This window comes from Daucus carota, chromosome 1 (genome assembly GCF_001625215.2).
Source record: "Daucus carota subsp. sativus chromosome 1, DH1 v3.0, whole genome shotgun sequence".
Classification (NCBI taxonomy): Eukaryota; Viridiplantae; Streptophyta; class Magnoliopsida; order Apiales; family Apiaceae; genus Daucus; species Daucus carota.
In genome coordinates, this window is record NC_030381.2 from 5,861,059 (window position 1) to 5,880,400 (window position 19,342).

The 19,342-nt window shown below is 36.2% G+C and overlaps 4 protein-coding genes and 1 pseudogene across 4 annotated transcripts; 4 read left to right on the forward strand and 1 right to left on the reverse strand.

Annotated features, from left to right (window-relative positions):
- Positions 1–913: 913 nt before the first annotated feature.
- Positions 914–4,195, forward strand: LOC108204874 (patellin-4). Its single transcript, XM_017374530.2, has 5 exons — positions 914–1,099; positions 1,621–3,025; positions 3,121–3,245; positions 3,480–3,624; positions 3,719–4,195. The coding sequence occupies exons 2-5, from the start codon at positions 1,652–1,654 to the stop codon at positions 3,971–3,973; spliced, it is 1,899 nt and encodes a 632-aa protein (XP_017230019.2). The 5' UTR covers positions 914–1,099; positions 1,621–1,651; the 3' UTR covers positions 3,974–4,195.
- A 1,337-nt stretch (positions 4,196–5,532) lies between these two features.
- On the forward strand, positions 5,533–7,188 carry LOC108216843 (berberine bridge enzyme-like 14). The gene has a single exon (XM_017389699.2). The coding sequence runs from the start codon at positions 5,535–5,537 to the stop codon at positions 7,131–7,133; it is 1,599 nt and encodes a 532-aa protein (XP_017245188.2). The 5' UTR covers positions 5,533–5,534; the 3' UTR covers positions 7,134–7,188.
- Positions 7,189–8,981: 1,793 nt separating this feature from the next.
- LOC108216852 (beta-amyrin 6-beta-monooxygenase) lies at positions 8,982–10,987 on the forward strand. Its single transcript, XM_017389710.2, has 3 exons — positions 8,982–9,929; positions 10,191–10,378; positions 10,472–10,987. Exons 1-3 carry the CDS (start codon positions 9,002–9,004, stop codon positions 10,769–10,771), a joined length of 1,416 nt encoding a protein of 471 aa, XP_017245199.1. The 5' UTR covers positions 8,982–9,001; the 3' UTR covers positions 10,772–10,987.
- A 104-nt stretch (positions 10,988–11,091) lies between these two features.
- On the reverse strand, positions 11,092–12,473 carry LOC108216863 (berberine bridge enzyme-like 8; annotated as a pseudogene).
- A 4,209-nt stretch (positions 12,474–16,682) lies between these two features.
- On the forward strand, positions 16,683–18,540 carry LOC108212231 (berberine bridge enzyme-like 21). The gene has a single exon (XM_017383959.2). It carries the CDS (start codon positions 16,860–16,862, stop codon positions 18,489–18,491), a length of 1,632 nt encoding a protein of 543 aa, XP_017239448.1. The 5' UTR covers positions 16,683–16,859; the 3' UTR covers positions 18,492–18,540.
- The last annotated feature ends 802 nt before the right edge of the window (positions 18,541–19,342 follow it).

A 19,342-nucleotide genomic window follows, 5' to 3' on the forward strand; every position in this document is an offset into this window, starting at 1 on the left:
TCTAAAAAGATTAACATAGTGTTAGTAATTAAATCCGAACCTAACTTTAGTGACAAAAACAAAATCCGAACCTAACGTTAGTGGCAAAAAAGAAAAAAATTATAGTTCAGTGGTAGGTTTCTAAACAAATAATAAGTTGGGTGGCAAAAAAATCTATTTTCCCAAGAATTAAATACGACATTAATCTCGACAAGCATCATTAAAAGGTTTAGTTAATCACGCAAATAATAATTAATTTACATATTAAACTCGAGTATGATAGTAGACGTTTCTGGAAACATATTATGAATATTTTTTATTATTATTAGTGAAACACTGAATTATAAATTTTTCCAAAATAAAGAATTTTAAGTTTCGAAATTTGGATTTTGCGATAATTCTTGGATCCATAGAAGTGCATTTTGTGGTAAGGACAGATGGATGTGAATTCGAATAGCTGAAATCCTTACAAAATAAGACAGCTGTTAAACCGTGACAGCAAACCTTTCCCTGTTTTAAACCAAATCATAATAAAGAAATCGAAACTAATCGATTGTCCAGCTGATCTAAAATTTATATAGATACTCACTTAAATCAAAATATAATCACTAACACAGTAGAAAAAAAATGAAAAATTAATCAGGAAATTTTAATAAATCAATAATTACAAGAACACCGCTAATAATTAAAGAGTTTAACTGAAAAAAACCAAACTCCAATATTAATAAATCACTAAAACTAAACTATTTAAATTATTTAAATTCCGACTCTTTCAAAATTCTGAATAAATTTACCAAAATATACCCTCAGTTAAAATTTTTTAAATATTTATGAAAAAGTGGGTCCCGGAAGCCAACTGGAGTCCAGTTAAGGCACAGCTACCAAGGAGAGAAAGAATCGTAACGGCTCCTCATGTGCGGTGGCATCCAGATAGATGACCGTTGTTGTTTCTATGTCTATGTTTCTTTTTTTTATTACAACATCTAATGTACTTGCACTTATTACCAATATAAAACAGCCCCATTACATCACAGGTCTTATTACTACGGACTACTTCTTCTCTTAAACCCTCAAAACCCTAGTATTTTTTCTCAGCTTCTCTCGTCAAATCTTGCTCAAGGTCAGTTGGGTTTCTATATTTTTCTCAAATATTATTTATACATAAATCTTTCGAATTTTCATGTTGCTAATATACATTGTTCATAGTTGCTTTTCCTTGTTCTTGTAGATTCTTGTTGCACTCGATAAATTTATGATTTTTTTTGGTTCTAGTATAGTAGAGTTGGTGTATATTGAAATTCGATAAATGAATACTTTCTCTATTTTTCACAAATATTATTTATAGATCTTTCCAGTTTTCATTTTGTTAATATACATCGTTCATAGTTGCTTTTATTTGTTGCTGTAGATTCTTGTTGCCATCGATAAATTTATAATTTTCTGGTTCTAATATAGTAGAGTTGGTGTATATTGAATCTCGATAAATTAATAAATTTGTTGTGGTGAGGGTATTGCTTTATCAATGTTTAAATGTAATTTGAAAAATAAACGGTTCGGCTCGGTTTGAATTTTTGTTGTTGTTGTGTTTGATTTTTGTTTGTGAAGCCTCTTAGAGATTTTTTGTTGTGTGAATTTTTGTAGTGAGGAGAAGGTTTATTTGATAATACACATCATGACTGTTGAGGTGATTAAGGCTGAGGTTACCGTTTCGAATCAAGATGAGAAGGTGAAGGTTGTGGAGGAGGTTGGTGATGTGAAGAAAGATGTTGAGGTTAAGCCTGAGGCTGTGGAGAAGAGCTCTTCTTTTAAAGAGGAGAGTAACTTTGTGTCTGATTTGAAGGAGAATGAGAAGAAGGCCTTGACTGATTTGAAGGCGAAGCTCGAGGAGGCGATTCTTGGGAATAGTTTGTTTAAGAAGGAGGAGGTTAAGGTTGTGGAAGTTGTGGAGGAGGCAAAGGTGGAAGAAGAGGAGAAGAAGGATGAGGAGAAAATTGAGTGTGTGAAAGAGGAAGTTGAGGAGAAAGTGGAGGAGAAGGAGGGTGAGAAAGTTGAGGAGAAGGCTCAAGAGGAAGGGGAGGGATCGAAAAAGGCTGTGGAGAAGAAGGTTTTGAATGAGTGGGGATTGAAGATCAAAGGGGCTTTTAAGGGGCACAATTTGTTTAAGAAGAAGTCTAAGAAAGAAGTGGAAGAGAAGGAGAAGGCAGAGGAGAAAGAGTGTGAAGAATCAAAGCCCGAGGGAGAAGCCGTAGTTGAGGGGAAAGTGGAAGAAGTGGTGGAATTGGTTAAAACTGAAGAGTGTGAGGAGAAAAAAGCTGAAGCTGTTGTTGAGGAAGAAGCTGCTGAGGTGGTTAAAACTGAAGAATGTGAGGAGAAAAAGGCTGAAGTTGTCGAGGAAGTAGCTGAGGTGGTTAAAACTGAAGAATGCGAGGAGAAAGAGCCTGAAGCAGTCGTTGAGGAAGTAGCTGAGGTGGTCAAGGCTGAAGAATGTGAGGAAGAGAAGAAAGTTGAGGAGGAGGTTGTTATTGTTGATAAGGATATCTCACTTTGGGGAGTTCCACTGTTGCCTAGTAAGGCTGATGAGGGAACTGATGTAGTTCTGTTGAAGTTCTTGAGGGCTAGGGACTTTAAGGTAAATGAGGCCTTTGAGATGCTCAAGAAGACCCTCGAGTGGAGGAAAGAATGGAAGATTGATTCAATCTTGGATGAAGATTTGGGCAGTGATTTGTCAGCAGCCGCATACATGAGCGGTGTTGATCGTGAAGGTCACCCCATCTGTTACAACATCTTTGGAGTGTTGAACGATGAAGAGCTCTACCAAAAGACCTTTGGAAGTGAAGAGAAGCGCGATTTTTTCTTGAGGTGGAGGTTCCAATTGATGGAGAGGGGTATCCAGAAACTTGAGCTTAAGCCCTCTGGTGTGACTTCTCTGCTTCAGGTTACTGATCTCAAAAATTCCCCCGGACTAGCCAAGAAGGAGGTTCGCCTTGCTGTTAAGCAAGCTCTTGGGGTTCTCCAGGATAACTACCCGGAGTTTGTGGCAAGAAATGTAAGAGTCTTTCATATTTTATTGTTCTTATAATATGGTTCTCTGATCCGACTATCGTAGAGTATCTAATAAATTTCATGATTTTTTTGGTGCAGATACTAATTAATGTGCCTTTCTGGTACTATGCCTTCCATGCTGTCTTTTCTACTAAGCTAACCCAAAGAACCAAGAGCAAAGAAGTTTTTGCACGCCCTGCCAAGGTCACTGAGACCTTGATCAAGTAAGTGATCTCTGACTAAAATTATTGAACATTTCCCCTATAATTTTTCATAATGTTAGAGTCTCAATTAGAATTCTATTCTCATACATCATGAGTCAAGACGAACTATGCTTATTCATAATAGATTGGACATTTTCATGTCAACTTGAAACCAATTTTAAATCTTTTTGCCAACAGCAAATTTAGAATTGACAAGTCAGTCCTATACCGGAAACTAATTCATGTCTTAAACAGGTATATTCCTGTCGAGGAAATTCCCATCCAGTATGGTGGACTCAAGAGAGAAAACGATTATGAGTTTTCATCTGAAGATGGTGTTGCTTCAGAGCTCATCTTAAAGGCTTCATCAACAGCAACAATTGAAATACCTGCACCACAGGTACTGAAAAAAAATGTCGCCTTTTCATGATCTTTTAAAAATAAACTCTGTTTAATTTTGCTAAATCTAATATATTAATTGATGATGATCACAGACCGGAACTACATTCATCTGGGACATTACAGTTCTGGGCTGGGATGTCAAATACAAGGAGGAATTCATCCCCACAGAAGAAGGCTCATACGACATCATTGTTCAAAAAGGAAAGACTCTGAGTGCGGCTGAAGGACCAGTTCGTAACACTTTCAGGAATCCTGAAGCAGGGAAGATTGTGCTTACTATCGAGAACTGCTCAAGCAAGAAGAAGAAGGTGTTTTACAGACACAAGGTCAAGAAGTGTGCTATATAGAAACCATATTGAAACTAAATTACATATACTTGTTCATTTGAGAGGGAAAGTGGATATAATGTGGAGAACTTTTTTATTAGCATACATTTGAGGTTTGATTGTGTTAGAAAAATTCATTCTTTTGGCAGAGGAACCAATAAGTTGTGTAGATTGATTATTTGATTGGGGGTGATATGTGTGCATTTCAGGATCAAGTTCATTTATGAAAACTTTGTTATTATAGTTGATTCTTTTTTGCTTGCTCTTCTCATGATAAATTATTTTTATGTTCTAGTTCTTCTTTATCTGATTTGTTTGTGCTCTGAGTAAATAAATGTTTTTCCATTTTTTAACTAGTAATATTATTCCATGATAATCAATAAACCTATTTAGAAGAAATCTATAATCTCAGTCATATGGTAGGTTGCATGCTCGGATATCTTCTGAGACTTTACTTGTGAAAGTTATATTTTGATGGTTATAATTCAAAATGATTTTAAAAATGATAGCTAGTTTAAGTTTCTAAGCTAGGATCATAATTGGAGTTTATAATTCAAAAAATATAATTACGTTTTAATATTTTATTAAAATATTAAACTAAGTGTACTAGATCAAATCACTATATTAATATATTGAATACCTTTTATAATAGTATCACTGTCATTGCAAAGTTCTTGTTTCCTAACTCATGTGTTTGATGTTTCTTATGATTTGGTCCTTTCGAAATTATTCATAATATATTATAATTATATATATTTATAAACAATGCGGGCGATAAAAATTATAACAACTCTCAAAGTGATAATTTAACCAGACTTTCTTGTCATTTGTTCACAAACCCCTGTATTTGCATTGCTCACAAACTTTTCAAACTATTACAATGTAATCTTAAGATAAGAAAGGGGTAAAGATTTTATATATAATTAAATCATATGCAAAATTTGTTATAGCATTTTCTGGAGAATAATTCACTAATTAAAAGATAGGCCAAATATTATTGGATCCTACATCATATATATAATTAATATATATTTTTAGAAGATGAATAAGAAAGAAAAAGTACATCATACCCGACCCGTTTTTAAAAGATGAATGAGAAAGAAAAAGTACATCAGACCCGTTTTCGTGTTTTCAATTTTTGATGTTTCTTTCTTTGTAATGAAGAGTGTTCCCGGTAAATATAAATGTAACCGACTCATTATATCACAATAATTACGTATTAATGATGATAAAAACTACTAATTTATTTTTCATAAAACTTACAAAACAAATAAATATAAATATTTATAACTTACAAGTTGCACATAGTTATTTCTGTATATATAATTTTTTGAAAGTGTTCGGCATATAAAGCAAACTCAACAAAATTCTCATACTAGATATTGATAGTAACTGATATCGAAAAAAGAATAATATGACATTTGTCTATCAAATAATCTCTTTTCTAGGTCAGACATCATATAATCTTAGTTGAACACGAAACTGTCAAAATTAAATTTAAATTCCATCGTTTATTCAATTTTTGTAATATTATTATAAAAGGACTCTGGTAATGTCTAGCAGACCAAGCTGTCCAGGCACAATGGCTTTGAACTACTTCTCTATGGTGTTAATCTCCACTCTTGTTTTGCCTTTTCTCCCAGCTGCATGGGCACAAGCCAAACCCTCAGTTTCACGCGTCTTTGTTCAGTGTCTTCACCGAAATTCTTTGCCGTCTCATCCGATTTCTCAGGCCATTTACACTCCTGAAAACTCATCATATGTCGAAAATTTAAATATTTATGCCCGAAACCTTAGGTTCTGCAAACGTGACACTCCGAAACCTCTGGCTATTATAGCTGCCATGCATGAGTCTCATGTTCGAGCAGCCATCATGTGTTGTAACAAGACTAATTTGTTGATGAGGGTACGGAGTGGCGGGCACGACTACGAGGGCCTGTCGTATACAGCCAACATGCCCTTTGTCATCCTAGACATGTTTAATCTTCGGTCTATTGACATTGATCTGGAACAGGACACTGCATGGGTGGAATCAGGAGCACTTCTTGGTGAATTATATTATCGGATCGCGAGCATGAGCAGTACACGTGCTTTTCCTGCAGGTGTCTGTCCTACAGTAGGCGTGGGAGGGCACTTTAGTGGCGGTGGCTATGGTACATTGATCCGAAAATATGGCCTATCGGTTGATAACATTGTTGATGCCAAAATTATGGGACTTGATGGAATTGTCAAGGACCGAAAGGCCATGGGGGAGGATCTTTTTTGGGCTATTAGAGGAGGTGGAGGTGCTAGCTTCGGAGTTATTTTGTCTTGGAAGCTCAAATTAGTCCAGGTTCCTGAGACTGTCACAGTTTTCGTCGTTGACAAGACAACAGAACAAGGCGGCCTTGCAGATATCGTTTATAAATATCAAAATGTGGTCACAAAGCTTCCGAAAGATCTGTTTTTAAGGATGGAGCTCTCGACGATCGGGGAAAATAAGAAGACCATTAAGGCCTCATTCATAGGTTTCTTCCTAGGAAAAACCAAAGAGCTGCTTGAGCTAACAAAGAACAATTTCCCGGAGCTTGGATTGGATCAGCATTATTGTACCGAGATGAAATGGATCGAGTCTGTACTATACTGGGACGGAATTCCCAAAGGAGCATCAATTAACGTGTTACTAGAGCGAGTTTGGCACAACAAATCGTACACAAAATCCAAATCGGATTTTATAAAAAACATTGTTCCAAAGCAAGGCCTGGAGTTCATTTTCGCGAAAATGGTACAATTAGGAGGGGACATAGTTATGCAGTGGAATCCATATGGAGGCCGCATGGACGAGATTTCGGAGAATGCAGTTCCATTGCCTCAGAGAGCCGGTTACTTATTCAAGATCCAACACATTTTATACTGGTACGAAAGCAGAGAGAGTCATGCGGACAAATACATGAACGAATCGAGACAATTTTACGAGTCCATGGCTCCGTATGTGACGAGGTTTCCAAGGGAAGCATTTCTCAACTACAGAGATCTTGACATTGGTGAAAATGCTTTGTGCAATTCTAGCTACACAGAAGCAAAATCTTACGGGCTCAAATATTTCAAGGGGAATTTTGATAGATTAGTGCAAGTGAAAACTAGAGTTGATCCTACTAATTTTTTCAGAAATGAACAGAGTATTCCTCCTCTTCTGGTGTAAAGGACTACTTTGCACGGAAAATTTGTTATAGATTTTTGGGAAATACCATACAATATATATATTTATCGGCTCAGATTTTTGTAACTCTGTACAAAAAATACAATGAAATGTCAGGAGAATTTACTATCAGAGGTGTTCATCGTGCTAGGCAAAGACATTCACGCTGCGTCTAATTCCCACATAATTTCAGTTACATCTGGTTAGCAACCAGTCTGCAGCTCGATTTCCCTCCCTGTGCAGCAGTGCACAGGATCTACCTTCGAATCTGATTTTACGAAAATATCTTGAGCAAAAATTAAACACATTCACTTTATACACCGAAAGAAACAGGGCAAAACCGACCGATTAAAACCGGTAAAAGTAGTCCATTACATTGGAAGAGTAGGAATACTTTGTTCATTTCTAAAGAAATTAGGAGGATCAATTGCAGTTTTGATCTTCACTAATCTATCAAAATTTCCCTTGAAATATTTTAGACCATAAGCTTTGGCAGTTGCATAGCTTGCATTGCCTATTGGATTCTGACCAATGTCAAGATCTCTGTAGTTCAAAAATGCTTCCCTTGGAGAGCTGGTCACATATGGAGCCATGAATTCAAAAAATTCTCTGGCCTTCTGCATATTTTGATCTGCATTAGTTTTTCCATGATGAGTCCAATACAAAATACTCCCTCCGTCCGGTGAATGGTATACGTTCACTGTTTGCACACAGTTTGATGCTCCTATAAAGTATAGTTCCATAATGTTTTTTTAAAATTTTCTTTTTTGAATAAAAGTTTAAGCATCAAATTTTTTTCAGTAAAAAATAATATTATACCTTACAAGAGTCTTGAAAGGCGTGCCAAAAAGTAACGTATACAATTGAATGAGACGGAGGAAATATACTGGATCTTGAACAGATATCCTGCCCTCTGAGCCAATGGAACTGCAGATTACCAGCTCTGTTAGAGTATTACCTTTGTGCTCAAGTATCTTGAAGAGCATCTACATATTTACCATGAGGTACATATTCACATATAAATAAACGTATGAATGTCTGAAACTGTTGTGTATATTTGATGTATTCCAATTCACTCAGAATTCAGAACAGAACAACTGGAAATTATCAAGACAACCGTGATGTCAAATTATTTCTAGATGATCATCAGTTTACTAATCTGTACCTCAATCATTTTATGAACATGTTACCAGTTTATTTTATATGTAACAAAATCGAAAACATCAAAATCTAAGAGCATAAGCCAGCCATAACCCCTCACTGCAACATTAATGTCCATCTGTCACTTCAATAAAATTTGTCAAACTGCAGAATAGTTACCAGATCAGATTGATTACAACATATACTGTATTTTCTGATTCCGAATGTGACATAACAATAAGTTCATCGAGGAAAAAGCAATATTTAATAGCACAGATTAAGTGATACTGCTAGATTAATAGTTACGTGTGGTTATAATATCATAAGCTGGTCTCAATTTTTTTTTTGCAGGTCATTTTCAGTTTAATCATGCTGATCACGATTAAGATTTTAAAACTTGACATGTATTAGTAAATAAAGGTAAATTGTGATAGTAAAAATATTGACTCTTTCTGGGGCCATTGAGTATACTTAAAAGACATGTTTTTTGCTTAAAGCAAAGAAGTGGACTAGAAATGAGAAGTAAATTATAAGTGATTAAACTGTGTGGGAAAGAAGTAGAAGTCCTAACATAAAAGCTAACATTCTCATCTTTTTATAAGTACTTACGGCTTTTTACACGAACGTGTCAAGATAAGTAGAAGTCGGCTTCTTATCAAAAAAGTCATAAGCACCGTTTGCTAAACAGGCACTATAAATACCGAGCTTGCAACTTAAAAGTATAGCTAGCTATGAATATATTGGCAATACTAGTCATTGTTGTATCTCTGTTTCTGTTTTTCTTCATTCTGCGAAGATCCAAGGGAAATGTTCCACCAGGATCAAGTGGATGGCCAGTGATCGGAGAAAGTATCAAGTTTGTTCTGTTAGGTCCCCAGAAATTCATCAAAGAACGAAAGGAAAAGTATTCCCAGGATGCATTTCGGACCTCTTTATTCGGACAAAAAATGGTTGTGCTTTGTGGACCGCTTGGGAACAAGTTTGTCTTTGCCAATGAAAGCAAATTACTCACCTCATGGTGGCCACTGTCTGTGAGAAAGGCCTTGTTTTTCCCCGAGTTTGTAGAGTCCTCTACAGACGAGGTTTCATCTCTTGTTTACAGATTTATTCGTGATATTCTTAGGCCAGAGGCTTTGAAACAGTACATACCAGTCATGGACTCGATGGCACGAGAGCATGTGAATTCCCTGTGGGCTGATAATGAAATAGTCAAGGTGTTTCCAGTGTCGAAGAAGTACACATTTGATCTGGCTTGTAGATTGTTTATGGGTGTAGTTGATGTTGAGAATGTCACAAGGCTAGCCAAGCATATCACTCTTGTTAATGCTGGATTATTCTCCGTCCCAATCGATCTGCCCGGGACTGCTTATAACAGAGGTATCAAGGGTGGCCAATTGGTTCGAGCTGAGCTTATGAAGATCATTACTGAGAGGAGAAAGGAAATGGTCGAGAATAAATTTGAGGCGGCTTATAGATCTGATTTTTTGTCTCGAATGATGCTGGTTACGGATGAAAATGGTAAATTTGTTAGTGAAAAGCAGATAACAAATAACATTATTGGTTTGATTTTTGCTAGCTACGAGACTACAAGCACTGCTGTTTCCTTTGTGCTCAAGTATCTTTCGGAACTTCCACATATCTATGATGAGGTGTATAAAGGTATTTATTTTTCATATGTATTAATCTATTTTGTGTATTATAAAGCATATATGATCGTGTTAAGTGACCAATTCTCCTAAAATCTCAAGGTGTTAGGAGGAGGGCTAATTAGGATCATATTATATTCTGACATTCCCCCTATCTTTGGGACTCTGATACCATGTTAAGTGACCAATTCTCCTAAAACCTCAAGATGTTAGGAGGAGGGCTTACTAGGATCATATTATATTCTAACATATCGAGGTTACATTGATTGAACAGAACAATCTGCAATAGCCAAGTCAAAAAGTGAAGGAGAGACGTTAACGTGGGAAGATATTCAGAAGATGAAATACTCGTGGAACGTCGTGTGTGAGACTCTCAGGTTCATACCGCCTGCACTCGGAGGCTTTAGAGAGGCTCTTACTGACTTTACATATGCTGGTTTCACCATTCCGAAGGGATGGAAGGTAACAAAAAATTGCTCTTTACATATACTTACACCAACAAACTAAAATTTTTAACATTTAGCATATAATGGTATTGATTGTATTTTTTTGAAGACATTGTGGACGGTGCACACAACACACAAGGATCCAAAATATTTTATAGATCCAGAAACATTTGATCCGTTGAGATTCGAAGGGAAAGGGCCTGCTCCGACTACTTATGTACCTTTTGGTGGAGGATCTAGAATGTGTCCAGGAAGAGAGTACGCTCGTCTTGAAATTCTGGTGTTTCTTCATAACATTGTTACCAAATTCAAATTGGAGAAAGTGAATCCACAAGAAAAGATAGAATTCTACTTTCTTGCTGTGCCAATGGAAGGACTTCCTGTCCGTGTAACTCGTCATAAAATGTAAATAAAATCATTCAAGAACATGTGTGTGTCTGTGTGTTTTGAATAAAGTGAGCTTGTCTTTGCTTCGTGCATGTATTTACAACGAATATTTATGTAGATCAAGTTCTGATCACTATGATTGTATGCCAAGGGCTGAAATATTGACGATTGTACCAAGAATTTAGATTTCAAGAGGGTTCTGGCGTAATCAACTAAGAATTTGAAATTTTTTCTGCTATATCTACCAGACTATAATTCAACATCGGGTGTAAAACCAAAATTGATTATGATCTATTAATTTCTCACAAAATCATAACAAAAATTTTCGTGCAAACTACTCCATTACATTGGAAGAGTAGGAATACTTTGTTCATTTCTAAAGAAATTAGTAGGATCAACTGCAGTTTTGATCTTCACTAATCTTTCAAAATTTCCCTTGAAATATTTTAGATTATAAGCTTTTGCAGTTGCATAGCTTGCATTGCACATTGGATTCTGACCAATGTCAAGATCTCTGTAGTTCAAAAATGCTTCCCTCGGAGAGCTGGTCACATATGGAGCCATGAATTCGTAAAATTCTCTGGAATTCTGCATATTTTGTTCTGCATTAGCTTTTCCATCATGAGTCCAATACACAATATACTGGATCTTGAACAGATACCCTGCCCTCTGAGGCAATGGAACTGCGGATTCTGAGATATTATTCATCCGTCCTCCATAAGGATTCCACTGCATAATTATATCTCCTAGTTGCATCATCTTCTGGAAAATCTTTTCAAGCTCTGGCTTGGAAACAGCTTTTGTCACAAAATCTGATTTGGATTTTAAGTAGTTTTTCTTATGCCATTCGCGTTCAAGCAGAACTTGTAATTCTGTTCCTCCTGGAATCGAATCCCAGTAGAGCACGGATTTAATCCATTTCATTTCAGTACAATCATTTTCACCAAGTCCAAGCTCTGGAAATTGCTTATTCATTATTTCAACAAGTGCATCCGTTTTCCCAAGAAATAAACCTATAAATGTCACCTTCACTGTCTTGGTAAATCACTAAATCCCTCAATTGCCCGAAGCTCCATCCTTAAGAAGAGATCATCTGGGAGAATTGTGGCCACATTTTGCCATTTATAAACAAGATCCAACGCGCCCTGTTCCATTGTCCTGTTAACAGTTAAGACCGTGACAGTTTCAGGAACCGCGACTAATTTGAGCTTCCAAGACAAAATAACTCCAAAGCTAGCTCCTCCGCCTCCTCTAATAGCCCAAAAAAGATCCTCCCCCATGGCCTTCCTATCCTTGACAATACCATCAAGTCCCATAATTTTGGCATCAACAATGTTATCAACCGATAGGCCATATTTTCGGGTCAATGTACCAAAGCCACCACCACTAAAGTGCCCACTGACTCCTACTGTAGGACAAACCCCTGCTGGAAAAGCACGCGTCTTACTCTTCTCCGCGATCCTATAGTACAATTCACCAAGAAGAACTCCAGCTTCCACCCATGCAGTGTCATCTTCCAAATTAACATCAATACCTCGAAGATTAAACGTGTCTAGGATGACAAAAGGAATGTTGGCAGTGTACGAGAGGGCCTCATAGTCGTGTCCGCCACTTCGTATCCTCATCAGCACATTGGTTTCATTACAACACATGATGGTTGCTCGAACATGAGACTCATGCATGGCAGCAACAATAAGCAGAGGTTTTCGAGTTTGAGGTGTCATGAATCTTAGGTTTCGGGCATAAATATCTAGGACATTTGTATATGCTGTGTTTTGGGGAGTATATATAGCTTGAAATATGGGATTTGAAGGTAGAGAGTTTTTGTGGAGACATTGAAGAAAATCGTGGGAATTTGAGGCTGAAACTTGTGCCCATGGAGCTTGGAAAAGAACTACAACAAGGGTGGAAAATAGTATAAGATTGTTTGAAGCCATTTTGTCTTGTCAGTTTGGATAACATGCACTATCCTTTTATAGTATGTTCGGGAGAATCTCGGATTTTATTCGATTCAGTTTTGTTAAGATTTTTCTATTAATCATTTAAAATCTATATATATTTTTAATATTCAAATTAAAGTTTATGTTTTAGAGTTTCGGATTTTATTTGATTCAATTTTTTTATGAATTTTTTATTAATTAATTATTTAAAATCTATAGATGTTTCATAGTTGTGATATTCAAATCAAAGTTTATGTTTTGGAGGTTTCGGATTTTATTCGATTCAGTTTTGTTATGAATTTTCTATTAATTATTTAAAATTTATAGATATTTGTGATATTCAAATTAAAGTTCATGTTTCGGAGGTTTCAGATTTTATTTGATTCAAATCCTTGATATTTTCATTAATTATTTGAAATCTATTAATATTTATGATATTTCAATTAAAGTTTATGAATGTGTCTGAACTTTATAAGATTTTCTAAAGATTTGTTAATGTATTTAATATTTTCAAGAAAAGAATCACAACTTAATTACAAGATTTTAAATTATTGTGTTTGAATCTTTTTTTTGAGCGACAAAAGATTTCATTAAAGCTTGGAAGAATCACACATAATAGCGAACAAGGTAATCTAGCTAGTAAATGAGCTGCCTTGTTTGCTAGCCTTTTGACATTAACTAACCGAATATTATTCCTTCCTGATAGAACAGCTTGACACTCCTGTAGAACTATCCCCACCTCAAGATGATTCAGCGTGTGCCTCTGGATAGCATTAACCACCACCTGTGCATCAGATTCTACTACAACCGGCCGATCAGGAAACATACTTGCCCAGACTAACGCCTCCTTCATGCCTACTGCTTCAGCCTCCAATGCTGTCACCTATCCTGAGTAGCTGTGCGTACGGCCACCTAGAAACAGGCCATCATGATCCCGCAGCACCATACCAATAGAAAAATAATCTGTACCCGGAAATACGGAAGCATCCACATTGATTTTAAACACTCCTTCCTCTGGATGTTGCCACTTATGCACCCGAGTTGTTCCAGAAATATTTGTGTCATTAACGGGTGGAGCTCTGAACTTTTTAACTGCCTCCCTCCATTCATTTATCTGGTTCATGCTCCATCCAATAGCCAAAGCAGGAGTCACCACTTTTCTTTCCCAGATTTTCCTATTCCGAACAAACCAAATCCCCCAAAGCACACTTGCTATCTTAACAAAATTGTCATGATTTTCAGTCTCCAATTTAGCCAACAACCAGTCCGGTGCAAACTCAACCTCTAACATATCAAATTGAAGTCCAGCTAGCTGCCAGCATCGAGATGCAAACTCACAGTCAAAAAAGATATGAAGCATATGTTCCACATCTCGATCACACATAGGGCAAATAATAGAAACATCTACTCCTTTGTGCCTAAGATGATTTCTAACAGGTATAGTATTCTTACAGAAGCGCCACAGAAAAATTTTAAGCTTGTGAGGAACTTTCAAATGCCATAATTTCTTCCACCTATTCGACTGACTTCTCTGATGGGCTTGAGTGTGCATCGACTGCCAAAAATGGTATCCACTTTTCACCGAATACTTGCCATCTTTTGATTCCGACCATGCCATTCTATCAGGATGATTAGATTGAGGGATTCTTGTTTCTAAAACAGCAGTAGCATCAGAACTACCAAAGTCTAGTCTTACGCGATCTTCGTCCCACTCTTTAGTATTAGGACGGAAATAAAGACTAACCTTTTCACCTCTGTTACTATTCTGCTGATGATTCTCTACGTAGAAATCGTGTTCCCCCTCAACCATTGGTCTCTGTGAGCTGAAATGGACTCTCCATCCCCTAACACCCAACGAAAACCTCTGCCAAGCACCTCTTTAGCCTCCCAAATGCCCGACCAAATATAACTCGAACCTCCTCCTCTCTTAGCCTGCAGGAAATGACTATCTGGGTAATAACGGGCTTTAAAAACACGAGCTACCAGAGTTTGAGGGCTTGTGATAAAATTCCAGCAATGCTTGCCTAACAACGCTAAATTAAAGCCTGTAAGATTTCTGAAACCGAGGCCACCCTCATCTTTTGACAACCCCATTCTATCCCAGGACAACCATCGGATGTCTTTTACTGCATTTCCTTTCGAGCACCACCAGAAACCATTCATTAACCTTTCCAACTCCTGACACAGAGTCTGTGGAATCTTAAAACAAGACATACAATATGATGGTATCGCTTGGGCCACATTCTTTAGCAAAACCGCCTTTCCAGCTCTTGAGAGAATTTTGTTGCTCCATCCCTGAATAGTCCTCTCCATTCTTTCTTTCAAGAAATTAAAAACAGACTTTTTCGACCTTCCAATCAATGATGGGAGACCTAAATACTTTCCAATACTCAAATCATTATGAACAACAAGGATTTCCGACAGCTCAGCTTGTTTGTCCCTTCTTACATTTGCATTGAAAAATACACCAGACTTCTGATAATTCACTGCTTGTCCACTGCAATTCTCATAAGTGTTTAACAGCTCCTTAACTTTAACAGCTTCCTCCCTTGTTGCTTTAAAAACCAGAAAGCTATCATCCGCAAACAGCAGGTGGGTGATAGCAGGAACATTTGAACTAATTCTGCAGCCATGTATTTCATGGCTTAATATATGTGCAATACCACACACATATACTTAGGGGGTTGTATTGAAGAGATTTCAAAAAACAGCAATACCACGCACATATACTTAGGGGGTGTACTGTATTGCTGTTTTTTGAAATCTCATCAAAATCCATCAGATTTCGAAGCATTGTGCTTAAATCTCAAAGAAACTATATCAACTCCACGACATTTTATCAAAAATCCGTATAAAATCAAAATCACATACACAATCCATGACTAAAAACAATCCATTAAAATCTCAATCGAATACACCCCCTTGTTGTATTGGATTGAGATTTTAAAGGATTATTTTTTTTTAATTTTGAAATCTGAGTGTATTCAATTGGGATTGTCATTAAAAAATTTGGGATTTTAAATTATGTTATAAAATCTCGTGGTATTGAGTTCATATTTTGCTTAAAAATCTGATGGTATTCAATTGAGATTGTTTAAAATCCATTAAAATCTGATGGTATTCAAATACTGATTGATTTTTTTGGATATCATAAAATGATAAATTTTGCGGCATTGCTATATTTTAAGTTTTTTGAAATCCCAACAAAATCCATGAAATTTTAAAACACGTTACATAAATCCTAAACATTGTACATAAAATTTATAATAAGTTGAAAATATTGTATTGAAAAATTAAAGTAATCATTTTTGAGTTTGGATTTATTGGAAGGAAGCTTATAAATGATGGGAAAGACAATATAAAAATTATCTTTGCGGGGAGGTTTGTTTTTTTTTTTTTTTTTTTGCCAAATGCGGGGACGTTTTTAAATGTACGAAACCTTATTATGAAAAATCAAAATTTTTTCACCTTTTAATTGTTTTTGGAAGAAAAAATCTAATTGATGGAATATATAATATTGAAAAATCAAAAACATCTATTTGAGTTTCATATTTTTGTGAAGTAATGTTTTAGAATTTATAAATTTGAATATAAAACAGTTTTATTCACTAATATTTTTTTAAAAAAATATCAAATTTAGATATCTGATCAAACTTTCTAAATACATGTGTAAAAAGTCAAACCAATTATAATGGACCTGAGGAAATACTTACTATTTCAAATTTTATATCAATTTAAATTTTTTTACCGGTTAAAACTAAGATAACAAATATGGATAAATCTAAAAATTTTGCATGAACATAATTAATATGGATATCTTTGTCCTTAAATTTCATACTATACGTAATTTTTAAACTTTATTATATTTACTCCCAATGATCAATTTCTAATCTGTTTTTTAATTCTAAATATACAGTTGCTCATGTATAATGGTTAATCCAAGGAACAAAATCAGGAAAGTCCACAGATTATGATGTCAATTAGGCGTTGAATTTTCTCCCACGAATCTCCTCCACGATTTTTCTCCGATCCCGAATCTTGATTATTTTCCAGCACAATATTATCATTGGTGGTACATGTCACAAGTCATTGTCCCCTTATGTAATAAAACCACAACAACCATCACATCTTCTTCTGTTCTTCATCAATCCCAACTCAACAACAAAAAATATGAAAAATTCTAGTATCACTGCAAACATTATTGTCATTTGTGCTTTTTTACTTTCATGCAATATTCTTGTAACAACAGCCACTGGGGGTCCAGACTATGCAACTTTCTTGCAGTGCTTGTCTGAAAATTTAAGCCCAAGTGAAGATGTGTCAAGATTTGTTTATAGTCCTCAGAATGCTTCATTCATGTCAGTTTTGAGAGCTTACATCAAGGATCTTAGGTTTGATACAGTGGAAACTCCTAAGCCTATTTTTATTGTGACTGCTTTGAAAGAAGCCCATGTACAAAGCACAGTTATTTGTGCAAAAAAAGTGGGAGTTGAGATGAAAATTAGGAGTGGTGGGCATGACTATGATGGGATTTCTTATGTTTCTAAGGAGACATTCATCATTCTTGATATGTTTAATCTGAGGAATATTGATGTGAATGTCGAAAATGAGAGTGCTGTGGTGGGAGCTGGAGCTACACTTGGTGAGCTTTATTACAGGATTTGGGAGAAGAGTAAGGTTCATGGCTTTCCTGCAGGGGTGTGTCCTACTGTGGGAGTTGGAGGGCATTTGAGTGGAGGAGGGTATGGCAATATGTTGCGTAAATTCGGGTTGTCGGTTGATAATGTGGTTGATGCAAGAATTGTGAATGCTAAAGGGGAGGTTTTGGATAGGAAGGCCATGGGGGAGGATCTTTTTTGGGCTATTAGAGGTGGTGGGGGTGGGAGCTTCGGTGTCATTGTGTCGTATACTATAAGGCTTGTCAGAGTGCCTGAAACTGTGACAGTTTTTCGCGTCATGAAGGGATTGGATGAAAATGCAACTGATCTTGTTCATAGGTACCAGTTTGTTGTGGACAAGCTGGACAATGATTTGTTCATTCGGGTACTTCTGCAGCCGGTGAATGGGAAAGCAAAGGGCTCGAAGACGATCAGGGCCTCGTTTATTGCAATGTTTCTTGGTGATTCAGATAGGCTTTTAAGCATTATGAAAGCAGGGTTTCCTGAATTAGGCCTACAGAAGAGTGATTGCATTGAGTCGAGTTGGATCAGGTCTGTGGTCCGATGGGCTAATTTCAATACCAATAGTACATCAGAAGAACAATTGTTGTCGCGAAAATCAAATGTGTATTTTGGGAAGAGGAAATCAGATTACGTGCAGACTCCAATCCCAAAAGCTGGCCTGGAACTCATTGTCAAGAAGATGGCTGAATTAGGCAAAGTCGGGCTCGTGTTCAATCCTTATGGAGGCAGAATGAGTGAAATTCCAGCCTCAGCCACGCCATTTCCTCACCGTGCTGGGAACATTTACAAAATCCAGCACTCGATCACCTGGCAAGAAAAAGGCCTTGCCGCGGAAAATAACTACCTGAGCCAAATAAGAAGCCTTCATGATTTCGTGACACCTTATGTGTCCAAGTCCCCTAGAGGCGCATTCCTCAACTACAGAGATCTCGACATTGGTACAACAGACAATGGTAAAAATAGTTACAGCGAGGGTAAAATTTACGGAGAATGTTATTTTGGACAGAATTTTGATAGGCTTGTGAAAGTGAAAACTGCAGTGGATCCTGAGAATTTTTTTAGAAATGAACAGAGTATACCAGTTATGCCTTCTGCTCAGGGCAGACGTGGTGGAAAGTAGCACATTGAATAGCATATATTTAATGAACTTGTGGTTCTCTTTTGCTAGAGAGATGCTTTTGCTTTGTCTTTAGTTGAAGTTTTATTAGGTGGAAATTGGAATATGTTCTAATGAACATAGTCATATGCAGCTTAAAGCATTGGAAGTAGATGTGTTTTTTCATTTGGTTTTTTTGCTTGAACACTCACGGGATTTGTACTTTCCTGTCGCTTTGTTTTTCTATTACGAAATATATCTTATTCAAATTAGCTAAAAAAATTATCCAGTGCGCACGATTTAGGAAGAAAAACAAATTTTTTAAAGCGTGCTCGAGTCATACTTATTACACTAATAGTTCATGATCGTAGAAATCGATAATAAAAATAATTGATTATCTGCTGATTCAAAATTTATGAGGATTTATCATAGATTTTTCCAAAAAATAGAAATTTTGGGATAAATTGGAGTGTAATTAGTAAATAGGTTAAATTGATTCAAAAAAAAAAAAGTAAATAGGTTAAATATTTGTAAAATTATAAATTTGAAATTTTTAAAATACTCGTATTGGCACGTGTTATCAGAAGAGATGAAATGAAATTGTGTGTCTTCAAATTTCGTATGGTTCTCAATTTTCAAACTTCATGTTTTCAGTTTTCACCGAGATCGAACTTGGACATGAAATAATTTCGTATGGTTCTCAATTTTCAAACTTCATGTTTTCAGTTTTCACCGAGATCGAACTTGGACATGAAATAAGAATTCATAAGAGCATCTCCAACGGCGTTGGCTATAATTGTTGGCTAAATTGGACCTGTAAGACATTATGTAAAATTTATTGAACCTGTAAGACATTTTGCTTCAATGGTATTGGC